Raw genomic sequence first — 24,616 nt, forward strand, 5'->3', positions numbered from 1 at the left:
CCAACCCCCCGAGCTAATAGATGAGGCTCAGGTTTTTATCTGGCCTAGATTATCTCCTCATGAGAAAATATGGTTGTTATCAGACTATTGTTTGCCTTGGACTGTTGCAGCCTCACTGGACAATAAAGTCTAAAGAACATCTTTTCTAAGAAATGGAGGAAGGAACACTTTAAACTTTTAAGAAGGTTTAAAATGTGAAATACAGAAAATGGAGGATCAGTTGGCAAATAAAAAGGATCAAATATGGATAATTCCTGCAAGTTGTTTCCTTAAAGGTAATTATCATCTATAAAATTCAGTTTTTTGCAAACAGCTGTGAGTTTACTGTGAATACAAAAATGTACTGTTTGAAAACAAAACATTGTAAAAAGCCAGAGCAACTTTCAGGAAACGGCATTCTCTCAACACAGCTATGGTGTACCTCCATATGAAAATTTGTTACAATTTACACGTGAAGTGCTTTAATCAGTAAAGCTGATTTTGTCTTTTCTTTCTTTTTTTTTTGTTTTTTTTTTGGAAGTGCTGAAACAGGCTTCTGTGATTTCTTAAGCGAATATTACAACATAATAGTCCTTGACTCTTTGGTGCCGTCAGACTGGGCCGACCAGGGGTGGACTGCTACTGTCAACATGAGAGCGGAGCAGCTGTTCTTCAACTTCAGTTCCTCATCAATGAGGTAAGCCTGAATCTGTGAGAATGTATTCAAAAATTTATGATTTTTAGTCATTTTTTCTTACAAACATATGATACAAGCCGTGAGTCCTATTTGTCTTATCCATAAACCTCAAGGTGTGTGTGGACAGTATTCATTTTGTTGGCACACAAACGTGAGCAGAATACTTCAGGTGGGTTTGGTGTGAAACCTTATTAGAGAGCCTGAAAAAAGCATAATTTAGAAAAATGCTTCATTTGAAAGGAAATGTTGGTAATATTCGTTGATGATTAATAGCAATCCCTTTCACCACTGAGTTTCTGTTTTGCACAGCACTAGCATGAGGTTTTTGTTTTTTTTACCATGCTGCATGAACAGATTCAAAATTTTGAATGTGACGCATCAGGTTCTTCAGTTGCCATTGAGTCTTTGGAGCCATAGTTTGACAGACGTATCTGGAATGTAAAATAAAAACGTCCTTGCTCTAAGCCAAGTTTATGCAGACGACATTTTAAGTGATAATTCATGAAACTGTTCTACAGATGAGCTGGTGTGGGATGATACATTCTACTGAGCTTGGTTTTGTTTTTGCAAAGCGCTGTTGCAATGTTATGAATGATGATGCGTTTTTCTTACAACTTATTTTCTTTTCTAGAAAAGGGCGTGGTGTACTAGCAGTAGATTCTTTAAATCCTTTAAGTTTAATATTTCTTGGTTGTCCATCAGGCCACCACCTAAAACTTGTTGTGCTCCCCAGGAAACACCTGAACCATTTTTGCTTTGTTATCCAACTAAAAGTGTTTAAACACCACATGCATCAGTAGACAGTCATCCTGCCGTCGGTTCATAGCTGTTCTTCCATTTGGACCACTTTTGATAAACTTTATCCACTGCAGACTGGGAACACCACTTAAACACTGATGTTATAGAACGACTCTGATTCGTTCTTCTTCCAATCACAGTTTTGTACTCAAGCGTATATCCACCCCAGCAGGAGCAGGAATAAAGAGATAAATAGTGTTACTCACTTGCCTTGTGGGTAGTCACATTGTTATGCCAGATCTGTGTACAATGAACTAGCCTTCAAAAGAATCATATTGACAAACATTTGCTCAAAAGCAGAACAATCTGCCGTAAGCTCGTTAAGGACAATTCTTGTCCAGTAGCAATCAGATTCTGGTTTGTACGTAAAATGTATCTCTATTTTTTTCTGCTTTTTCATTCTGCTGTAATCTTCACCCTTTCTTTATAGAGGGTATATTTTGCCTTCTCCTTCATCACTCACTGGCCTGCTTGTGATGCGTCTGTGGCCAATTGAGATGGATGGTAAAAGAAGAGAGAGTAGTTTGTGTGCTCTCTGACAGGTAGTGACTTTGGATGTGGGTGTGACATTGCGTGTGAAAATCTAAGCACTCAAGTCTGTGGAGAAGAGCAACGGAGCACGTCTTGTTGAAACAATGCACATTGACCAGCATTTTGGTCTCAGGTGGATTTAAGAAATGCTACCATATACACAAACTTTCCTTACCATGCTATGTTATACTGTTTCCTTCCACCCAACTTTCTGTTAGGATAGAGCACACTGTGACCTTTAGAAGCTCTCTCTCAATCCATGAAGTCAGCCGTTTGACACAAGATGGTGTAGGCCATCATAAATACACATACAGTATATATAAGCTGTATAGTTTTCTGGTTTTGCTGCTCATTATAATATTGCTGTAAGCATACATGCACCATCCATGTAGCTGCTCACCTTTCTTTTTGTTGCCATCACAATAATTACACACTGGCAGTCAGGTAGATTGTGCCCTGTCAGCTGCTCATGTTCTTGTTCTCCTGCCTGACATATTTTCTTTGAGATGGTTTTGCACCTTCTTCGAATCCATACACTCTTGTCTTCTTTGCATAATGTGGTTATGGCTCACAGGAACATTTCAAAGATTAATTCTGAATATACTGATTAAATGTATTGAGACCGGGAATCGCTGAGAATCAATATGTTGGCTAAACATCTAAAAAGGAGTGCATTGAAACTAGAACTCTTTTCCAAAAGTAATTTGGATCATTCCTAATGTCGAACCACATTGCAGGATGTTGATTTGACTGTATGCATTCAAAATTTTCCTAAGAAAAGTACACCTCAAGCAGACCCTCAGCTATGCGGATAATGCCACTCGAAAGACATTTTCTCTCTGAAAGTTTGCACATCCATTTGACAAATCCATTTTGCCGTAATTGGAAATGACTAATTCCTTCAATGCAGAACAGCTTTAATCCAACCCCAGGGGAGCAATTACATGAGATGCAGAAAAGAAAATGAGTCGCTTTGAATGGAAAGCTGTTGGTAAGGTAAAGTTATACAAACAAGTTAATTTTCTGAACTTGCTAGCATCCAAATCATTCTGTATATAGAAAAAGGGGAAGGCTATTTTCTATAACCGTAGTTGTATTTCACAAAAATCTTTGAAAGAACTATGAACACCAGGAAAAACAAAGTAAACAGTCAGGAGGGAAAGACGTTCAGTACTGTAGTAGTACTTGTATTTTTGGTGGATAGGTGTAAGTAAATAATCTTCTTAAAAACAATTTTAACAAGTTATTGTTAAACTTCTTTTCTGCTTCCCATACAATAATGGATTTGGAGAATCAGTGGGATATGTCACCAATGTGGAAATCAGTTGGAAGCAGTCCATGCAACATTACAGTCCTTAATCCTGTGATTAGGTTTGTAATCTAAAGCTAATTCTCCCTGGGCTCCAGTCTTTACGGCGATGCTCTGCAGGCACAGCCTCAGTGGGAATTCAACTGTAATCTCAATTTTCTTCAGATGTTGGGCTGACACCAGTGTTTTCTCCAGTATGATGTGTCATTTCACTTCTTTGCTTAGTGCAGATCCTGTAAATATTTGCTGGCCTAATTGCATTTTTCTTTTTTTTTACTCTTGAATGCAGTGGAGTCAAACAAATCCATGCCTGCTCCCAAAGGGAAATTTTATTGTAATTGCAAATATAATATACATGATTAGAAGAAACAGGACAAGGAAACTGGATTGTGCATTTCCTCTGTAGAATTAAAAAGGAAATTAATGCAGAGTGGTATTACCTCCAACGTTCTTGATGTAGCAGAGCTGAAGGATGTGGCAGGTATTGCGGTCCATTATGCTAAGCAGCTTGGACACCACTCTTATTTATATAACCAGAACTACAGGTTGTGGGGGAGTACCAATGACAAAGCAAGCTGTTTTTGTCTGTTTGTTCTGTTTCTTTGAGCAACGATGCAGACCCAAAAGATTAGGGGTAAAAAATAAAAATAAAAATAAAAATCTCTCTACCGGGGACTGATAAGAGATGAGTTATAAAAAATAAAATAAAATAAAAGAAGACTCTGCTCTTTGCCTTCATGCTTCATATCTTGGCGATAACGTTTTCTTTTAAGATCAAATATGTGTTCTGATTCTTTTCATTCCCTCTAAAATGTGACTGACTGCAAAGTCATTTGAGTATTTCTGTAGCTGAAAGAACTCAAAGTTGTGCTGGATATCTTATTTCTGTGGTCTGAGGAGAAACTGTTGCATATACGGTGCTGCTGTTTTCTCATTTGCACAACTGTTGGACACCACAAACTGTGATCTGTCAGAAAAACAATAATCTAGATGTTCTGGAGATACTAGCTGCATTATTTGGATCTTTTCTCATTGCAGGTTATATATATTATCTTAAAAAACACTAGAGTCACTGATCTTTAAATGTGCTGCACATTTCCTTAGTGTTACTTTTAGCATCCTGTAGCAGTCTTTTTTTGTTTGTTTGTTTTGAAAGGTGAGTGTGAATGAATTAACTATCATATAAAGCTAAACACCAACAACCTAAACATGAGCTCTTGAAGCACAGTTTCTTTGTTTCATGTGAAAAATTCCAAAAGGAAAATTCTGGGGAACGTTTTTGCAAAACGAAATTGTAAACTGAAGAGGACAACAATGAGCTAGTAACAGTTTCCGCTGGGTGTCATGCCATGCTCCATTATAGGGTTGGAGCTTGGAGCTGTGAATGACATCCAAAAAAAAAATGTTAAAATCTGTTCCAGTTCCAGGTTTAAAGGCTGTCAGGATTTTCTGATATGATGTTTACTACCTGAGAAGAGAGCAGCACTAAGTGATGATTTACTGTGATGCAAATCTAAATTAAAGGGGAATCTGGTTGTTTTTTTTTTTACATTGTGGTAACCACTAGTTTTTTATTGCTTTGTAGCTTTATTACATTTTGAGATCACAATCTTAGTGAATCACTAGTGTTTATGCAAAATTATCTTTTTGCATGTTTTTGCATTTCCATCTGATCTCTAATGCTTCTAGAAACAGTCCAAATGCTAAACATAAGGTATGCACCATCATAGTATCTATGGAGTCACAAACACTCATGTTGGCTACCTCTGCCAGCTATCAATCTGTCTCATCAGTTTTCTTTAGGTGGTCAGCGGAGCAAAGTTCAAACAGGGACCCTCAAATCCAGGGCTTGAGGTCCGGTTTTCTGCAGCTTTTAGATGTGCCCCTGGTTCAGCTTTCTTAAATCAAATGGCTTAATTAGCTCCTCAGTATGCAGTCAAGTTCTCCAGAGTCCTGCTAATGACCTCATTATAGGACTCAGGTTTGTTGAAGCTGAGACCCATCTAGAAGTTGTAAGACCCCTGGATTCTAGATTCCTGTTCTTTTACAGGTTTTGGAGTTGTTTAGAAGTAACCCCAAGAGACCGACAATCAGATACCAACTCAAGGTTACATAGATACTCAACCTGGGTTGGAGCAATCAAATGGATACATATTTAACAATAGTGAACGTTTTAGATGGCTGGTAGTTACTGACACAGCATTGCATCCCATAAATACCAACATTTCCAGCTTTAGCTTAAATCTTTAAACTGGGCTAAACATCATGTCCATCTGACATCCTTTCACCTTGAGGATTTCTTCACTTTTCCACTTATATCAAAGTAGCATTGTGTCTACTACAATTATTGGAATTATTACTCATAATGACTAACAGAACCTCACTTCAAGCAAACCAAATTCTTTCATAAGTCAAATTTCTTTTCTGCTAAAATGTCTTCTCTTTTTCTTTCAGGGGGCGCTGGTCACAGCCTGTGCAGACGACACACTACACCTGTGGAATCTGCGCCAGAGACGACCGGCAGTCTTGCATTCACTCAAATTCAACAGAGAGAGGTACGCAGAAATTCAGCTTGATTGACAGACACCTGATCTGCACACACAGATACCAACACTGAGTGAACACACACGCCACACCTTACACTTTGTGAAAAAGGAACGTACCTGTCTGAGTAATTCAGTCCAGTGGCCAAAGACTTCTTCTGATCTGACTCCCATTACACAGCTGACCTGTCCGTACCCATCATGCTGTACCAGAAGATTATTCTACCAGTCTTGCTGCTGTGGCCAAATGAATGATTTTAGGTTTGACTCTGAGAGATATGGCCCATACAGGCATGGTAGTGACAAAACCCCAGAGTTGTTTTTGCATTTTAACCCTGGAACCACATGAAACCATTTTTACCTGAGTGCTGCACACTGCCTTCATGTAGGAGAGATTGTAGAGCAAAAACCAAACAAAAAAATATATATTGGTAATGGCAGCCTGGTCATTCTGTGCATGGTGGTGCATGACTTCAATTTGATTTATTATTAAGGGTCAAATGTGCAACTTTGTAAACGTGGTGGTTCTGCCAGGGATTTTTTTTCGCTGTGTGATAGAACTGAGTGGCTTTCTCCTCCTACAGAGGAGCAAAGTTTTGCCCTAAAGTTCCTGTAAGAGTTTATTTCAGATGCTGTTATGCCTGATATCTCTGCAGGGTCATGAGGGTAATAGAGAGAGGATGTTGCTGCTGTGTTACTTTTACCCAAGATATAAGGTTACACATGTAATGCTAAAATACAAAACCATTGCAGAATCCTTACAGATTAGTCAAAACGATCAAAACCTTTTTATGATTTAAATTTAAAGAAGGCATACAAGTAAAGCTTTTACTGTGACCTACTTTGTTTGTCTTTAAATAACTTTGGTTTTTCTTCATCTGAGATGAAGTTTCTAAAACCTGCTCACCTTGCATCTAAAGCAAACGTGTCTTTCAAGATTTAAATGTCAAACCTCCTCTCACCTTCTGAATATGAAGTATCCTCTCATGTGAAAGTCAATATGCACGGGATTTAATCCCTGATTTTTTTTTTTATGAGTCAGTCAATTTATAGCAGCTTAATGTGAGCACTCTCCGCCTTCACCTTACGGTAGCAGCCTGGTCTCTGTTCCCACTGTTAAACATTAACTCAATTCTCTTTTCATAATCTTTTATCATCCAAGGTTTTCATCTACAAACATAAAATTAACCCACTTGAAACTACAAAACATCCAACAGCCTCCAATTATCAAGCTGTTCTCATTGTTTTGTGTAAGCGTTTTACGGTCTCCTAAATATCATAATAGGACGGCACAATAAAAATAAAAACTGTTCAGCCTGTCGTTTAGTCCATGGAGGGTCTGGTTTAGGTCTTCTTGGGTGAATATCAACTCTGATCCTAAAGGCCACACTATCCTGGGTGTCAAATTGACATTGACCAATTTGTGATGGTCCATAATTTTATTTGATAATTCTTTACTCAAAAATTTGGTAGAAGTTTATATAAATTAGATTTATTGGAAAGAAAAGTGTGGAATTGGTGGCAATGCTTTGCAGGGAAGCTGAGGTGAAAAACAGAATTAATTGGTAACTTTATGCTACAGCCTTCACAACCAGTAAAACCACAAGGAGCTTAAAAGTAAAAGTAAAGACTTAGAAGGAGAAGGATAACGGGGAAGAAAATGTGTAGATGGTGAGGAAACGGCTTTGGACGTACCGACACCGGAGCATTGTTGGAGGATGACCGGTGAAGCAGCAAAAAGATTACAGGGTAGTCTTGATCTGGTGAAAGAGGAACCGATGAAATGGGTTATGAAACATGTTTACTTAACCAAGCTAAAAAAGCAACTCAGTTATGCAGGAAAATGTTGGTGATAACATTCTGGGATAGTGCAGCTTTTATGCACTAATGTTGTTGTTTTTTTCTGACTTTTTTCAGTTCCAGAGACCTTTTGATGTCTTTGAAATGCTGCTGTATGTCCTTGTGTCAGAGGAAAGGACATTTAATGAAAATGGTGCTGAATTTGTCGAACAGTGGATGCAATTTTTTTTTCAACAGAGTGCAGGGTCACAAAGTCACTGTGGGTGTTGAATTTCTTTCAGCAAAGAAATCTGCTCTCAAAATCCAATAACTCTTAACAGCAGTTTGCTGATTATTGGAATTATTTTAAAATAGGTGACCTTTAGAAAGATGTGCTGCAAAAATTTTTTAGCATTGAGCAAAGAAAATGAATGGCCAACATATTCAGTGTTTTTTTCCCCGTGTTTTTTGTACTTATTTGTGACTTTTTTTATTTTTATTTTACCAAATTCCCAACCTGGACACACAACAGAATATGTTATATGTCAACAGAGAACAAAATATGAAACTTTTTCATTCTGAAGGTCAACCAACTTTCTTATTGAGTAGTTCTCTCCTGGATAGACACATCCATTTTCAGTTCATGACGCCACTTTCATGATGCTCTTGAAGACTGTGACTGTGTTGAGAGTCAAAGTCATCACTGACTCTGCCAACAGTGCTTACAGGGGTGCAATGGTTCATGTTTTCATACCTAACTGTCATGGTACATAAATTACCCAAGCATATCTGAATTTTCTATCTTTGATAGATTGTCTAAATCTATCTTCATACCTTCATACCTTATTATGAAGGTAGAGAAATAACATTTCTAAAGTTCTCAACAATAACAGCGATGCAAAAATAACTCATAATGATGACATGCATTATGAGTTATTTTTGTGATTAGCAGTCCACAAACTTTTTCTGGCACTACATCATAATATGTGGAAGTATGGCAAGCCATTGCATCATATATTTTTTTTCAATTTCCAATGCTGAATAGGTAGCATATCTCTGTTATTAGATCATAAGGCAAAACCTATAATTTGGTCTATGCTTTTTTTTCTGTTCTACAAAAACATCACATTAAAATTGAGGTAATCAATATTTGTGTGTACTATGACACCTCTATTTGAAAGGTAACCGGGGCATGGCTTTTTAGGAAGTACAGTACAAGGAAGCTGGTCAGAGTTGATGGGAAGATGACTTGAGCCAAATAATCAGCAATCCTTCAGGAAAACATGCTATTGGCTGCAAAAATTTGAAACTTGGTCAGAGAATAACCTTCCATGAAGATAATGGCAAGTCCAGATTAAAAGATGAATGGCGAGGATCTGCTTTAATTTGTGAAAAACAATTTAGGGATCATCACTGTGGATATGCAATTCATATAAGCTACCTTCTCTAATACAGTGGTAAATATTTTCTGAAGTGATTTCCATCAAATCAGATGTCTTTGACCTGGCTCTGGTGCAAAATGGTAGGAGGCAGAGCCACTTGCTCACAGCGGAGGTGCACTGAATCACCATCTAAGACAAAAGAAGGGAAAAGGCATCATGAGTCACCCACTAGAGGCAGAGCAGCGCCTTTCCAGTTAGCTCTGTGTCTCTGGGCTGAACCTCTGACAATTAGCACCCTAACACCCTACTGGGACCCAAAACAATAATGTCTGAAGAATTGTTTTGTGACAACTGTCTGCCAGCAGCTTGTGCCTGGCAATCTCCAGTGACTGGCATGCTGCTGTCAAAAAAAAAAAAGAAAACGCAACTGAGCACAATCCACACAAAATTGACTTTTGCAGTACATGACACACAGGACAGTTTCTATTGTGTTCCTCTCAGCAAAAATGAGCTGTTTTAGCTGATGTAGTCATCATCATGGCACATGTCTGTTGGTTAATGATACAGTAAGTCTTTGTGGGATTCCTTTAGCAGTTGTCACAAGTCACGCAGAGCAGATGGCAAGGTTGCCAATTCCCTGGGTGATGCAACCAAACCACTTAATCTCTACATCTGTTTACTCCATTAAGGGTATTTGCTTCTCAACTGGTCTCACAGAGCCTAGTCAAAAGGCAGCTGTCTTCTTTGGTTGTTATTAACCCAGTTGTGGTACCTTGTTCCTCTACTTTGTGTATTTTACTAGCACAAGTGAGTGGCTTGATATTTTGGATTATTATCTTACTGAAAGTTTCAGTGATGACCCATTTTCAGTTTTCTTCAAGATAACACCATTTTTTTTTTAACTTAAAATCTATTCTAACAAAATGTCCAAGTTTGGAAGAGACACATCATCACATCTCTCCCACAGTACTTTACAATGACCAACTGCCACTTTTTCACATGTACCTTGAGTGTGTGTTAATGAAACCTTCAGCCTTTAGTGTGTTTTCTGATATACCAGCGTATTAGAAAAACAGATCATTATGTAATACTAAATATATGAAAAATTCAGGTTTGATTTCTCAGAAATTGTGTGTATATGTCTATGCTAGTACAATAAAACATTTTGGAGGTGTTACACAGTGAGGACAACATTGTAGGAGAGTTAATGATCTATGTGGTTAACTATAGGATGTAGTGAACAGAGCCAACAAGGCCTCACCTGAACCCACAGCCAAGGTGAGAACCATAGAAATGTTATTAACATTAATATTGTTCCCATTCCAAGGTAAATTAGAAACGGTAAAGTTTAAAAGTCTTGATTCTTTTGGAAGTGTCCCCTCTGGCTTGTTTTTATGTAACAGGATTACTCAAAATAATTCAAGAACACCATGAAAAATCTTTTTAAAGTAAGTAAGAAATTTGTATTTTCTAGAAGGCATAAGATTGTCTAATCCTCTGTTTTGTAAAAGGAAATTCTGCCCCCCCCCCCCCCTGCCAGTTCTGATATTGTCATCACCTTAAGCTCCTAAAATCCTTATTGAATTGTCTGCCATCTCATTTGTCTTTTATCAAATAATCCGACTGCTCACAGGGTGAGTGGATGTTGGGCTGAAGCCCAATGAGCATCCCTCCCACCCCCTTTCTGCTTCCACACGCACGTACATACACACACACACACACACACTCCACCCCTAGGCTTCTGTAAAGTAATCAGCATAGACATGTATAACGGTCTGCTGATCTTTTTTTTATATGGGGAAGATGATACAACTCATTGGCAGAATAACTGTTTTATCAACTCTGTTTAATAAACATAGTAATCAAAAACATAAGCAACAAAGGCCTGTGTCTGACTTTATATGATCCCAATAGAATGTATATGGAAGTCATGATGCAAAACCCATTACTGCAGGTTTCCAAATCATCATAGACCACTGGGATCCATTATAACTGACTGAGGGCAATTGTCAAAGTAAACATGGGGAGGAAAGTTCTGGCCTTTGCAAAATCCTATATTTCCAAACTCCATCCTCATGGTGAAACATGTTGACGGCATCATGCTGTTGGAATATCGATGCTTCTTTTTAATGGGGACAGGTAAGCTGGTGAGAGCCAGAGGGAAGATATATGAAAGAAGAAAGATAACCTGTTGGAGGCTGTGAAATACTTAAACCCGGGTGACGGTTCACACTTACTTCACCTATGGAGCCACAGCTACATTAGTGATTGTTATAAGAGCTAAACCCATTGAAATGGTCAAATATTTGTGAAGTCTATTTCTTTTTAAATCTAAAACTAAACTCTTTGAGAAAATTACTTGTGGAGCAGTTGGTGTCTCTGAAATGAAGAGTAACATACAATTTTAACAAATGCATGTAGAGAGGTGCATGTAAAATATAAATGTTGAAAGACTGTACTGCTTTTATGGCATAAGACGTCCTCAGTAGGAGTGACAACATATAGAGGAGGAAAAGCAGCGTCTGGCAATGAAACTTGTATTCTAAATAAAACCTTGATACAGAATGACTCATGGTTTGGCTTGTGGAAATGAGTCATCGTAAGATGTGTTTGAATGATATAGGTAAAGTTAAGTTTAACTTTTTTTAATTCAGTAGTTGTTTCTTTGATTAAATAGACCTAGAGGTTTGGCAACTTTTTTTGGTTTGTTTGTTTTGTTCCTTTGTTCAAGCTTGTAGCTTTGACCTCCAGAATTGTGCATCCTTGACTGAAATCAGGAAATTTGAGGGGGGGAAAAAAAGCATGGAAGACAAAAACTGCCAGCACAAGGTCACTGAAAAGGCAGGTGAAAGATACCATTTAATGATGTCCAGCTGGAAATGTCAAACTCTGGCATCAGTGTAGCATACACCAGGACTAAAGTAGTGAATTGAGAAGTCTCCAGCTCAAGTCTGAGTTCGTTTAGTGCAGATCAGCTAACATGTTGTACAGACAAAAGACACTTGTACTGCATTTGTACTTTCACAGAATTCAGCAACAGTTCCTTCCCAGATGGTCTTTGTAGAAAATGTGCTCAATCACTTCTTTTGTTTTTAATCCAACAAAAAACTAAACAGATTTTTAATTGCATGGTTTTTTTTAATGGTTTTTAAAAAATGTTTCATCTACTTTGAAAATAATGAAAGTGATAATAATTTACCTTTAAAGGCTGATTTGTTCCATTTAGTTTATATTTGAAAGGAAATGAGTTAAACTTGCTTTTTTGTGGGTTCTTATAGATGTAATTACAATAAAGACCAACAAAACTGGACCAGTAAAAACTACTGTCAGTCATGTTATTGACTTACAGACTTTTACCCTTCTGTCTGATTTTCTGACCCTTGGTCAATGTCCCACCCTTTGTTCCCCAGGATCACCTTTTGCCACCTGCCCTTTCAGAGTAAATGGCTGTACGTGGGGACGGAGCGTGGAAACACACACATCGTCAACATTGAGTCTTTTATTTTGTCTGGATATGTCATCATGTGGAACAAGGCCATAGAACTGTAAGTATCAAGCGTTTCAAACACCACCGTTAACAGTGATAACATTGTTATTATGGTGTCAGCAGAGATTTTTTAATTGTTAGGATAATGATACATGTGGAGCTGCAGACAGTAATTGTTAAGGTGGTTTGTTGGTTGCTAAGTATTGATTGTAAATGACAATATTTTTGCTTTTGGCTTAAAAAAAAAACAGGCAGCCATTCAGAACCTTTAAATTTAGCTAAATTGCTGTTGAGCATCTTGTGACATAAAATTACTTTTTAAAATTAGGAGCTGTTACTGGTGACTGCATACTGGGCAGATAAGTGACCACACAGAGTTATGAAAATAATAATTAAAAATGGCAGTTATAATATTAACCTCTTTCTCTAACTCATCTCACTTTACATATCTCATACACCCACAGAATAAGTACACCATGAATATACAAACCAGCCTAAAGTGCACTCATTATTAAGTACATTTTTCTTAAACTAATATTTAATAATCTTGTGAGTCATCGTTACTTAAAATGCAAGGGTTTACTCATCTGACAATTACTTTTGTTTGTGTACGGCTGGCTGTGCAGACTGGCAGCCTACATGCAGTAAGCTGCAGATTGACAACTAAAAGCACAAGAAAACAACTGGCGCTCAGTTGCATTGTACGCCCATTTTTTTCTTGGCTTCACCCACCTATGTGCCACTCTTCTGGTGTTACCCTGACAAGTCACCCTGCCGCAGTGTCAGTCATAAGTCTTTTTACAAACCATGTTGTATGTCAGCCCAAACTAAAGTGAGCAGTTTTAACACTGATGTGTTTGTGTGGGAGGCCTGACTGCCAATCAGTTTGCAGGGCTGGAGTGTTAGACGCCGAGTGTTGTTAATCTGTTCTTTTGTACATCTGGAAGAAACAAAGCAAAAATAATTTCTTTTCAAACAGTTCAAGTTTGTGGTTGGATGACTGACCCCATCAGGATTTTCTGTCCCTGGCCATAATTAAGTCGAGTCAAGTTTATTTGTATAGTACAAAACATTTTATTTTTAATTCAGATATATGTATTAAGAAACATTGAACCATTATCTTTCTGCTTTATGATTATGCACAACTTTGCATTATAAAAAAAAAAAATCAGTTAAAAAAAATATGTTTATGGTTGTAATATGACATGTGAAAAAGTTCAAGGTGTGCAATTACTTATTTTGCAAGACTCTGTATTGCACCAAAAGAAAAAAGAAAAAAACTTTAAACCACCAGCTATCAAAATAAGGCGTTGTTCAACTGTGGGGATGCAAACATATTTAACGATTATGGACACATTATAAATAAATAAAAACCCAAAGACAGTTTTTAAAGAACAACAGATTTGACAATGTCACTAGTTTGTTTATTGTTCCTCATGAGGCAGCAGGGCATTCATCCACCTCAGTGGAGAATCATTTTCTCTTTATTAAACATAAACTAATCTATTCTATATTTTACATTTCCCAGCACTTTCTAAGCTAGAGTTCATGAGAAGTATAACCAGAAGATAATCATTCTTCTCCTATCAGTATACAGAGGGACTTGGGAAATTCATTGTTTGTAATGGAACGCTTTCCACAAAACATGAATAAGGATGAGCCAGGGCTTTGTTTTTTTTCAACTGTGGATCATTTAGTGAGCAGGAGAGAAATTGTTCAGACTTTTTCAAATAAGTGTGAGTAACATGTACATGTTACTCACACTTTTGTGTGTTGTCTGTGCGCTCGGAGTGTTTGTTTGTGTAACACCCGTTCACAGATGGATTAATTTAATTCAAACTGAAGTGTGCACTCTTGAAAAGAGTCTGTTATAGCAACAATCCAACAGGGACTGCGGCGCCAAAATGGGAGGACCTGGCTCTCATTGAAATTCAAATAGCTTTGCAACATATTTAATGCCCAATTTCATCTCCAGGAAATTCGTTCCAAAATGAGATGTAAAAAATGAGATGCAGGGAGGAATGGGAGAACACAGCAGCCCACTCGGCTACATGTTATAGATCCTAATAATAAGTGGAATTGTGTTTACGCCTTGCATTGTGTAATCAACACTGGCATGTCTAGCTTTGTGCTGCAAGGATAGTGAAAACAAACGATAGGCTTTCAGCAACTTCCTGATGCTGTAATAAAGAGAAAGAAAGTGGTCATGCCACATAAAATATAATTCATGTCAGGTTGAGGGTGTAGAAAGATTACTGTCTTGACTGGGTTTTTAAAGATAAAGCGTCAAATCATGCACTTTGCAAAGGTCTAAGTACATTTCTTTTTGCATCAATTCTTATGAAAAAGTATGATGTCTGTCATTTTTTTCTGTGATGTTTTGAGTTGAGTTTAATGGTTATTATTCTACCACGACTTCCTGCACAGTGACTGTCTAGCGCTATTCTTTTTACAAAATCCCTCTCAATCTAAATAAATCAAAACATCTATAACCATAAACAGTGTTTTCCTCTAAAATAAATGATCTATTTTCAGCCATTTCATCTAAATCTGAATGCTTTAGATATACGTCACATGCTGGGCAACCTGAAGCGAAGCCTTCTCACATGGGATATAAAATAAATGTATGTCGTTGTGTGAATGTATTGTGTTCTTGACATGTTTGCTGCTGACTATTTCCTGCCCCATCTAGCTCCCTTTCAGCTGTCATTTTGATTATTTACCCTCATCTAACCATGATTGGTTGCCATGGTTCCGCCGGACCTGGTGGAGATAAACATGTCCTTGCATGACATTTGTTTGAAAATAATTGAATACTTACAATATCTATTTAAATCCACTCCTTTCCTCTCACTTTCCAGCATGTGCTGGGGCATGCTTTATTTCCATTTTTTGATTCCCAAGGCCACAAAATGCTGCATTGTTTAACAGTTGCTGGTTTCTTTGGCAACACCGTTTCTCGACAGACACTGGGACACCAGCAGCGTTCTTAAAAGCTTTTAGGAGGACTGATATGGTAATCTGTTCATTAGACAAATCCATCTGGACAAATTTAGTTCTTACACAATACATTGCCAGAAATTAAATCAAAATTTTAAATTTTTATGTTAATTTATTCTATTTAAGGCTTCTGGCTATGCAGTACGACGAGTCAGAAGGCTGGCTGGTTAAACAAGGTGTCAAAAAGTATAAACGGACATTTCTGTGGTTAAGAATCAGTCAGTAAGTCAGTCAGTAAATTAATTTAAATTTATTTGAAGAGAACATTTTATTCAAATGAGTGTAAGACATGAGTTTTGTATGTATTATAAAGATACTGACATCCTATTCACACACATGGAATCACCAAATTAAGCACATTTGAAACAAAAATCAAAAAAGTAAAATACTAGACAAGTTGTGACAATAAAATGAAACATGGAAATGTGAAAACAAAAACATTAAAAAGACCAAACTAAATGTAAAATAACCATTACAAAATAGATCATAATATTTAACTTGTAAAGGCTGATAAATAATAAGTTATTTATCAGCTAAAAAATTTATTATTTATTATGCTATTAATTGAGCATATAAGGCTCAATTAAAAACGTAACTAATATATGTTAAAGTTCATCTATAATACAGTAGCTTCATTAGCTGGTTGTTTCATGTTTTTTTATATATCTTTAACTAGGGGATTTTAGAGATTATTTTTAATTGGGTACATGGAGGAATTATTGTGGCCTTAGATCCTCTCCACTTCTGAAAACAAATAACATAACAAAACAATTACAAATTAATGTTGGAGCTTAGCAATACTGTCTCATGCTGAAATTAAATGAGTGTTGACAACCAAAGCCACTATGTAACATTTAATTGTTTTCATTAATTTATGTGATAAACTTTAGCTGGGAAAAAAAGGAAAATCACTCCTGTGTATGTTGAGGTACCATCACATCATGGCCTTCAGTTTATGTTATGATTTTTCATACAATAAACCGCTACTCTTTTCCTACGCTTTGAACCATGCGGCTTATAGCCCGGTGCGGCTTTTCTGTGATTTTTTTTCTTCAACCGCCAGGGGGCGCATGAGCAGGAAGTGAATCATTGGAAGTCAACATTGGAAATCAAAGAAGAGAGTGCTGATTTTCATTTAGAACAAGCACATGCTAGGATCGGGCACAACGATGTTTTCAAACTCATACCCCCCTCATCATGGGAACAACACGAAGAAGTTCATATGATGCCGCTTTTAAGTTGAAGGCTATCGATCTGGCAGTACAGGAGGGGAAATAGAGCCACTGCATGTAAGTTTGGCGTGAACGAACCCATGGTTCGGCGTTGGCAATGCAAGGCTGCATCCTTAATAGCAGATTTATTAAGGACGCAGCCCTCCGCTTTGCAGCCCTCTGCTGCATCCTTGTGGAAAACCGAGAGCAGCGGAGATACCAGCGGCTTATAGCCCAGTGCGGCTTTAGATATGTAGTTTAAACTTTGTGGGTGTAGCTTATAGTGAGGTGCGCTCTATAGTCTGGAAAATACGGTACCCCTCCCATTGTCAAGGCACTCCACAGGGTGCCGTCAGATGAGATAATTCCTGTAATAAGCAGCAATAGTTGGTTGCAGGGCCCAATTATATATTAAGTAGTGACAAAGTGTTATACATATAAAAATATATTAATTTAAGAAATAAAAAAGGAAAATTTTAAGAAAAAGGGTGAAAAATTAAAAAAGTGAAATGAAAGGAGGACACTCGCAGAACTAAAAACCTGTAAAACGAATGCTTGTTGTTACTCTGAAATCATAAATTGTGACTTCTAAATCAGAATCGCCAACCTGAACAACTCCTGAAGTCTGAGGTTTGGTTTGGACAGTTAGCAGACCTTGAACTGCCTAAGTTATGTAGGTAAGATGAAGAAAAGCACTTGTTCACTTATTCTTCAAATGGCCCCAATGCCAGCAAACTCTGCAAGTGAGCAGAGAGATTACCTTTTACAAAGATGTTTGTTTTGTTCCTGTATGACAGACACTTGCTGAGCTAGCAAACTGAAGAGTAGCGAACATATCTGTTATAAAGCATTTCTACTGTCTCAGTGTCCTCTTATCAGATGAAGTGGGCCAGTATGCTTTGACTTAAAAGTGTTTTTCAAAGTAAGTTATTTGCTTGTATCACTTACAGTAATTAGCCTGAATGCTGACCACAACAATTAGCAAATCCCATTGGTTTTCTCACGTACAGCTGCACCATGGCTGAGGCAGAAGTGACAGTCTGAATGCACTAAGGGAGATGAACAGGGGCAAGTGTGATGGATACTAAATGGAAGCAGGTGTGGGGGTAAAAATGCAGAACAATGGAAACAAAGTCAGTAACATAGCAAACAAAGTTAAAACACCAAAGGAACTAAGCACAAACTATGAGGACTATTTCAGGTCCTCCAGATTGAGAAGATTCCCCTTAAATGTCTACATTTAAAACTCCATGATCACATCAGGATTCACACACACCTACATGATTAAAGACTCTTGTCTGTTAGAGCCAAATCAACATGTTTTTAAAGAAATTCTCAACCTTTTAGCCTGTTGTTTATCCTCTTCATAGTTGTATTCAGCAAGCATTTTTTCTTAAATCTAATCTTTTTTTTTTTTAATCTTTTGGCTTATTATCTGCTGCTTTACTTTTGTACAAATTTCAAAGCTTGGCCTTGGCAGTTGTCGGAAAAAACTTAATCACAAAGTCACTAATTTCTTGGCAACCCACCTGAAATTCTCATATCCGTCTCTTCAGTGTGAAGGCTTTCAGCAGCCAAAGAGTACAGCCTTCTGTATACAAAAGCAAGCATTAGTCCTGAGTCATGGCCATGGAAAATCCAATAAGTACAGAGAACATTTTTTCCTCTGCGTCAATATTTTTTCATAAATAAACTCTAAGATAACTTTGTATCATCAGTTGACCCTAATGGATGTCTATCTGTGAGCAGGTAGTTGGGCAGGTGATTTACTTAGTCTTTATGAAAAGGCGTAGATCAGTATATAGTAAGTATTTCAATTTATGTGTTTTTGTTGTGGAGCACTTGTGTAGTGGGATTATGAGCAAATAGTTAATTTAATGTAAGCTCAGTACTTTTCCTCTTAAGGCCTTGGAAGTTTGTCAGAGATTGTTGGTGAAAAACAATATGAAGACTAAATAACTGATAGAACTGAGATAAAATTGTGGAGAAAGCAGAAAAAAAATCCATAGAGATTTTCTAACTATCATCAGAAAGATTGAATAGGTCTATGGTAAGAGATGGTCATTCACCTAAACTGATGAGTATCAAAGAAGCAACCAAATGGTCGGTTACTCTGAAGGACTGTTTCAACAGACTGGGTAGATTTGTTGACGGGTAAACCAAGTACTTGCATTTTAAAGATTTCACCTTTATATAAAATTCATAAGCAAAAATCCGCTGTTGAAAGGCTATAAAAAGACCCAGTTGCAGCTCTCCACAAGCAATGAGGGGCTCATGAAAATCATGTGAAAGAAGGTTCTCTGATCAGAAAAGGCTAAAACGGACCATCATCTAACATCTACAGCTCTTTGTTTGGTGGAAAACCAACATTTTAGCCTACCCTGAACGCGCCATCTGCACTGTGAAACATGGCGGTGTCGGCGCTGTATTATAGGTTTGCTTTTTTAACAGGGACAGACAAGCTGCTCAGAGTAGATGGGGATTTGTATGGAGCTGAACAAAGAGAAATCCTGGGAGAAAACCTGTTAGATGCAGCAAAAAAAAAGAGACTTGACTGGGGTGAGGTTCACCTACCAGCAGGACAGTAATACTAAACATGCAGCTAAAGTCGTGACATTGTTTGTTTCCTGATGCTCTCCAAATTCTTCTGAGGCCTTTGCACATTAGCTTTAGCTTTTTATACATACAGGTCACTCTTTGCTGCTAAACAGGGCTGAATACACATGCACCAATCCATTTTCTTTAAGTTTTTTTGTTGTAAAATATCGACTATGTTCCTTCCACTTTACAACTACATGCTTGTTAATGTTGGTCACTCACATTAGATCCCAATAAAATACTCTAATATATCTGATTGTAATGTAACAATATGGGAAAAAGCCAAAGGTCTCCTTATACGCTTGCAAGGCAATGTACGTTTAGTTAATTATGCAAAGTGCCCCAATTTAGATCAGTGTATAAAGTGGTACAATTATTATTAGGTTATATATACCAAATCTTGGTGCATCCTTTTTGTATTTCAGACAGTATAATGGGAACCAGAACATAGGTGTAAATGGTTCTTAGATTGCATGTCACTGTGCAGCTTTCATTGGCACGTAATAGAAAGAAATGCACTCTGGAAAGCACATTACATGTATTACTGCACAAAAGGGTAATTTACTAAATGTAGCTGTCAGCTGGATTTTTATTACAAGAAAATTACAGTTATAACACACCACCTTTTAAAGTGCATATGTGCTCCCCTCGCTGCTTTTTTTCTCTCAGTGCTCTCTAAATATCAGTAATTTTTTATTTATTTATTTTTTTCCCCAGAGAATGCCTATGAATGTCATAGTTTTTAGCAGCAATAGTTTTTACCTCATTTTTAGCAACCACTTGTACTCCAGCTTGTATAGGTAAAAGAAAAAAAATGCAAACATAATTACTTGATTCTGGGGGGGGAGGGGGAACGTTATCCTGTAATGTTGTTTTGCAGCACTACAGAAGATGTCTGTGTTTCATACATCATCTTTCTTCTCATCTTAGATCAACTAAAACTCACCCAGGTCCTGTAGTTCATCTGAGTGACAGCCCAAAGGACGAAGGCAAGGTGAGTAGGTGGACAACAGAAAATCAGCAACATCTTCTGGTTTCTTTTACTCAAACTCTTGGTGGCTCCTTCCTTCTCCCACTGCTACACTCTTTGTTAAACTTCTCTTAACCCCACATCCCCTGGTATGCCTTTTATTTCGACTTTTGTGTTTGCTCTCTTCTTTTTCCTCTCGTCTTATAACTTATGCTCACAGAAGAATAGAAGTGCAAAGAATGCGTGGCTTTACCTGCTTGAGCAGATTTGTATTTCAATCCTAATTAAGGAGGACTCCAGTGTCATGCGGGGTAGTTTTTACAGAAAGTTTGCAGCATATTAAGTTCTACAATAAACTTAGAATAATTTGGATACAGGCAGACTTAACAAGGTGCGTTTCTGCGTTCAGAAAATGTATCCACATTACAATAACACTGCAGTTAAATCTCTCTCTCTATAATTATATAAATATATACACACATATAGAGATATATTCATGCTGCTTGACCTGATGCACCAGATGGTTAGTCACTGAGAACCATCTGGGAAGATTTTGCTGTGAACTGCTTAGAAAAGAGCAGGCATGTCCAAGAAAACACTGGGCAGGTGATTGGATTTAGAGAGAAAACATGTTTTCTACCAAGAAAAGCAGCCTGGCTGTTCTTTCCTCCTCCATTCAAGATGCATAGCTGTGATTTATCTGACACTCACCTCCGTAGGGGCCGGGCGTCTGAGCTGGACTCCAAGAAATTAAACTTTTATAATAAATATGCAATTTAGGTTCAAAACAAAATTTAAACATGTTATTTGTTGTGCTGTGTTAATATGTGATTGCTTTATTTTTTTTTCATTTTGAATGATAGCTTGAGCTTCTTATTTACTCCATAACAATAGGTGTTGGATTAAAGTCTTGCCCAGATGCAATCTTTCAATAAAATCCTACAACCAAAGAAGTACTTAAAGATAAATTCTAAATTCTTAATTTGGTCAAGTATTGTGCTCAGAAATGTAATTTTACATTCCACAAAGGTGTTTCTTAGTTATTCATGGCCCAATGGGAAACTATGCGATAAAATAAGTTTCGCAGTATCAGGTTATTTGCTCAATAACTTAAAGCATAAATATGTAAAATGATCTAAATCCTTTTATTTACAATAGAAAATCAACATCTATTCCTGCTTTTTTCTATTTTTCTTCATTGCATCAGATAACAGCAGTCATTTATGGTTACCTCTCCTGTAGAATTGGTCTACCATGTAAATATTCTTATTCTTCTATTTCATATAAAAATATAATTTTTGTCTCTTTATGGTTCCCACTGTTTCTTTGCTCTCTGGTTTGCAGAATTCGTCCACTTGCTATTGGTATGCTAAAGCAGCACTTCAGATTTTACAGTGAACATCTGTTACAAAAAGTAAAACCTTTAAAATGACCTTCTGTTTTTGTTTAGTCACCTTAAATTGAATGCATTTCTTGTGACTGAGATAGATTTACCTCTATTAGATGTCCGTAGATAATTAATTTTATTATTTGAATTGCTTCTCAAGTACATGAAACAGCTCATTCACCTGCATTCACTTACTGTATGTATCTGTCCCCATCAAGATTAGAATAACAATTAATACACGTCATAGGCAGCATTGCTGTACTTGTAAAAATAAAGACCTCAATTTGTTTTAGCCACAGCAATGCTTCTCTGTTGCTGTCTTAGAAATGTTCTGTCAGATTTCAGACAGGAGACACCGGCAGTCTGAGGATGAAAGCAGACAATCATAAACACCATGAATACACTCGGATACAGTCACACCCTGCTGTCCTTGGGTTCTTTATATAGAAACACTTGGGTTGTAGCAGGCTCATCCTCATTTATTAGTCAGGTTTATCTGATAAGTAGTTGGCTTGTCTGCTCAGGTAGACAACTGGAAGTCTGCAGCTTTACAGACATGCCTCTAGGTTGCAAACTTTAGTTTCAGAACTGCTCTACCTTTACAGGAGTGATGGAGTTGCATGGCTGTGCAGGTGAATTTATGCTCCTTATAAGCAAGAGAAAAGCCTAGGATCTCTCTTTCAACCAAGTGAATGGAATCTCGTTAGAGAACTTTAAACTATAGGCATGGTTTGATGGAAATTGTAACAATTTTGAAACTAACTTCAACACTTTGGTGTGCTATCATACCAGTAACAGCCTCTGTCTGTTCTTGAATATAGATGTCTGAAAATGACAAGTCTGACTCAAAAAAAAATACTTTGCTTTGTGGAGAGCAAGTTTCTTTCTGGCACACTGATTTGATTCTAATGCTTTTTTCCTATAATGAGTTTTCAGCTGATGAAATCTCCACTAAGCGGAAAGAAAATTACTGCATAGTCAGTTCAGTTTTCCCTCTTGCTGTAGTGTTATCCTCTTTTCAAAATGACAGCAGCTGGCTTTGAGTTTCTATTCTGTTTTTGTTTTCTTTTTCAAATTAAAATTTTTTGTACTCCCATCTCCTGTGTAGATGGGATATTTCCTGTGCGGTTCAGCTACAGTAATTTCCTGTGTTTGCTTAAAACAACACATTTTCCATGTTAGTCAATTGTCCTACAGCTGTCATCTGTTTGTCCTTACCTTTGCTGTGTATATATGCTCACTGCGCGTCAGACACACTTGCTAAATCATCTACAAACAGTTGAAAGAATTGTGTGCTTTCTTGTCATCGGGTTCTGTTTTATTTATTTTTTCTTTTGGTGTCAGTTTGCCCTTGGAAATTTGCACCCAGTTTATTTGGCTGTTTTCTAAAATGTGGACTTCCCAGACATTATGAGTTCTGTCTGCCTACTTGGACCGCCGTGGCGTTTGTTGCGACGGTTTCTTTGAATTTTCAGACGGTCTCAATTACGTCAACAACCTGCCTCCAATCTCAAAGTCAAACTGATATAAACACGGTAAACAGCCATTCATCATGCTAAATTAGGTCTGCTGTCAAACATCACATACCTCTGAGAACATATTGTGCAGTATTGATTCTCTATCTGCATATTGACAGCGTGTCTTCATTCTCCTTTACTTTTCGATGTTGCTAATGTAAAACGTCAAGGTTGCAGGATGTTTCTTAAGGGCAGCTTTTATTCCCAGCTTCACACGCCCATTTCCATATTTGAGATGTCACACTGTGTGTCTGCTCAGCAGGAGAGCCATTTCCGCCCGCTGTCTGTGCTCCTCCCAGCGCCGCTGATCTCCTTCTCCTGTCATCTGTGATCAGACGGCATCAACCTGCTCTTACCTTTTGTATAGTGCGTGCAGAATTTTGTACCCATACATGTGGAGAAGAAATTAGGTGTTGTTTCAGGTCCAAAAGGTCCTACCTTCCTTTGAAGTAGTTTTACATGTGATATATATTACAGTATAAATTTGACAATATCTGTGATTAAAAAAAACTGTACAGTCATTGGGATTCCTTTATTTCCATCAAAAAACAACAAACAACATGGTGGAGTTAACAGTGTGATGCCTCATTTCTAGGGTCAGTGCGGCTCGGTACACTATTTTACAATCTGGCGTATTCAGGGGAGCGTTTCCACCACCAGTTGGACTTTCACTGGTCAGCAGGAGATCCAGTGATCTCCTGGATTTATCTTATCTTTGGTGGATTAGACGGAAGAACATTTCATCTTATCCACATAATATCTGAAAGTTTTTAGACCTCTTGCATTATTTTATCCCAAATAAAACCACTTCAATCTTTAATTAATTTGTCTTAGAGGTTTGGAGATGCTGACTTCAGAACCACAACCTTTTGGGTTCTCAGAATGACAAAAAGGTTCAGAATCTCTCCTTTTTTCATCTGAGAAATACTAGGATGGATTAGGCTCATCAGAAACGGAGCATAAGATCAACCTTCAAAGCTGTGGGTGTTCAACAAGTAAACCTTTTAGAACCGCTGCTTTCCACCATATCTTAGTAATACATGACTTGAATGTTTTAAAGATGATTAGTAAAATTTGCATGCAGATGATGCTATGATATATCTAAATGTGAGACTACAGTGGGCTGCAGCAGTCTTGAACAAACAAATGGCTGATATCTTACAGGGAACCATTTTGTGTCCAAGTTGCACCTGAAGTGCTATTTTATGCATCATTATCTTTCTTTTAACTCTTACTTTATCACTAGTTTTACATAAAGGTGTTTATACAGGTAGTTTTAAAAGTTAACATTTTAAAAGTATAACCAATGACTGTCTCTAATTAAAATTTGACCAGAGGACTTAATGTTTTATGTTCCATCTTTAATTAGAAAAATCTACTCTGACTCTCCAGAATTGTTCAGAACCTTCAAGGTCTTTGGAATTAAAG

General features: G+C 37.3%; 1 protein-coding gene across 1 annotated transcript in view; it reads left to right on the forward strand.

Moving 5' to 3' along the window:
* Window positions 1–580: 580 nt before the first annotated feature.
* Window positions 581–24,616, forward strand: part of stxbp5l (syntaxin binding protein 5L) — a gene marked incomplete at its 5' end in the record, with an annotated part of 82,513 nt that continues 58,477 nt past the window's right edge. Inside the window, 4 exons of the mRNA XM_015032560.1 lie at window positions 581–676; window positions 5,769–5,869; window positions 12,429–12,563; window positions 20,245–20,308. Of these exons, the coding sequence (XP_014888046.1) occupies window positions 581–676; window positions 5,769–5,869; window positions 12,429–12,563; window positions 20,245–20,308 (396 nt within the window). The remainder of the gene's footprint in view (window positions 677–5,768; window positions 5,870–12,428; window positions 12,564–20,244; window positions 20,309–24,616) is intronic.

The sequence above is a fragment of the Poecilia latipinna genome, unplaced genomic scaffold, assembly GCF_001443285.1.
Source record: "Poecilia latipinna isolate Pla-1442-1.1 unplaced genomic scaffold, P_latipinna-1.0 Scaffold245, whole genome shotgun sequence".
Taxonomy (NCBI): Eukaryota; Metazoa; Chordata; class Actinopteri; order Cyprinodontiformes; family Poeciliidae; genus Poecilia; species Poecilia latipinna.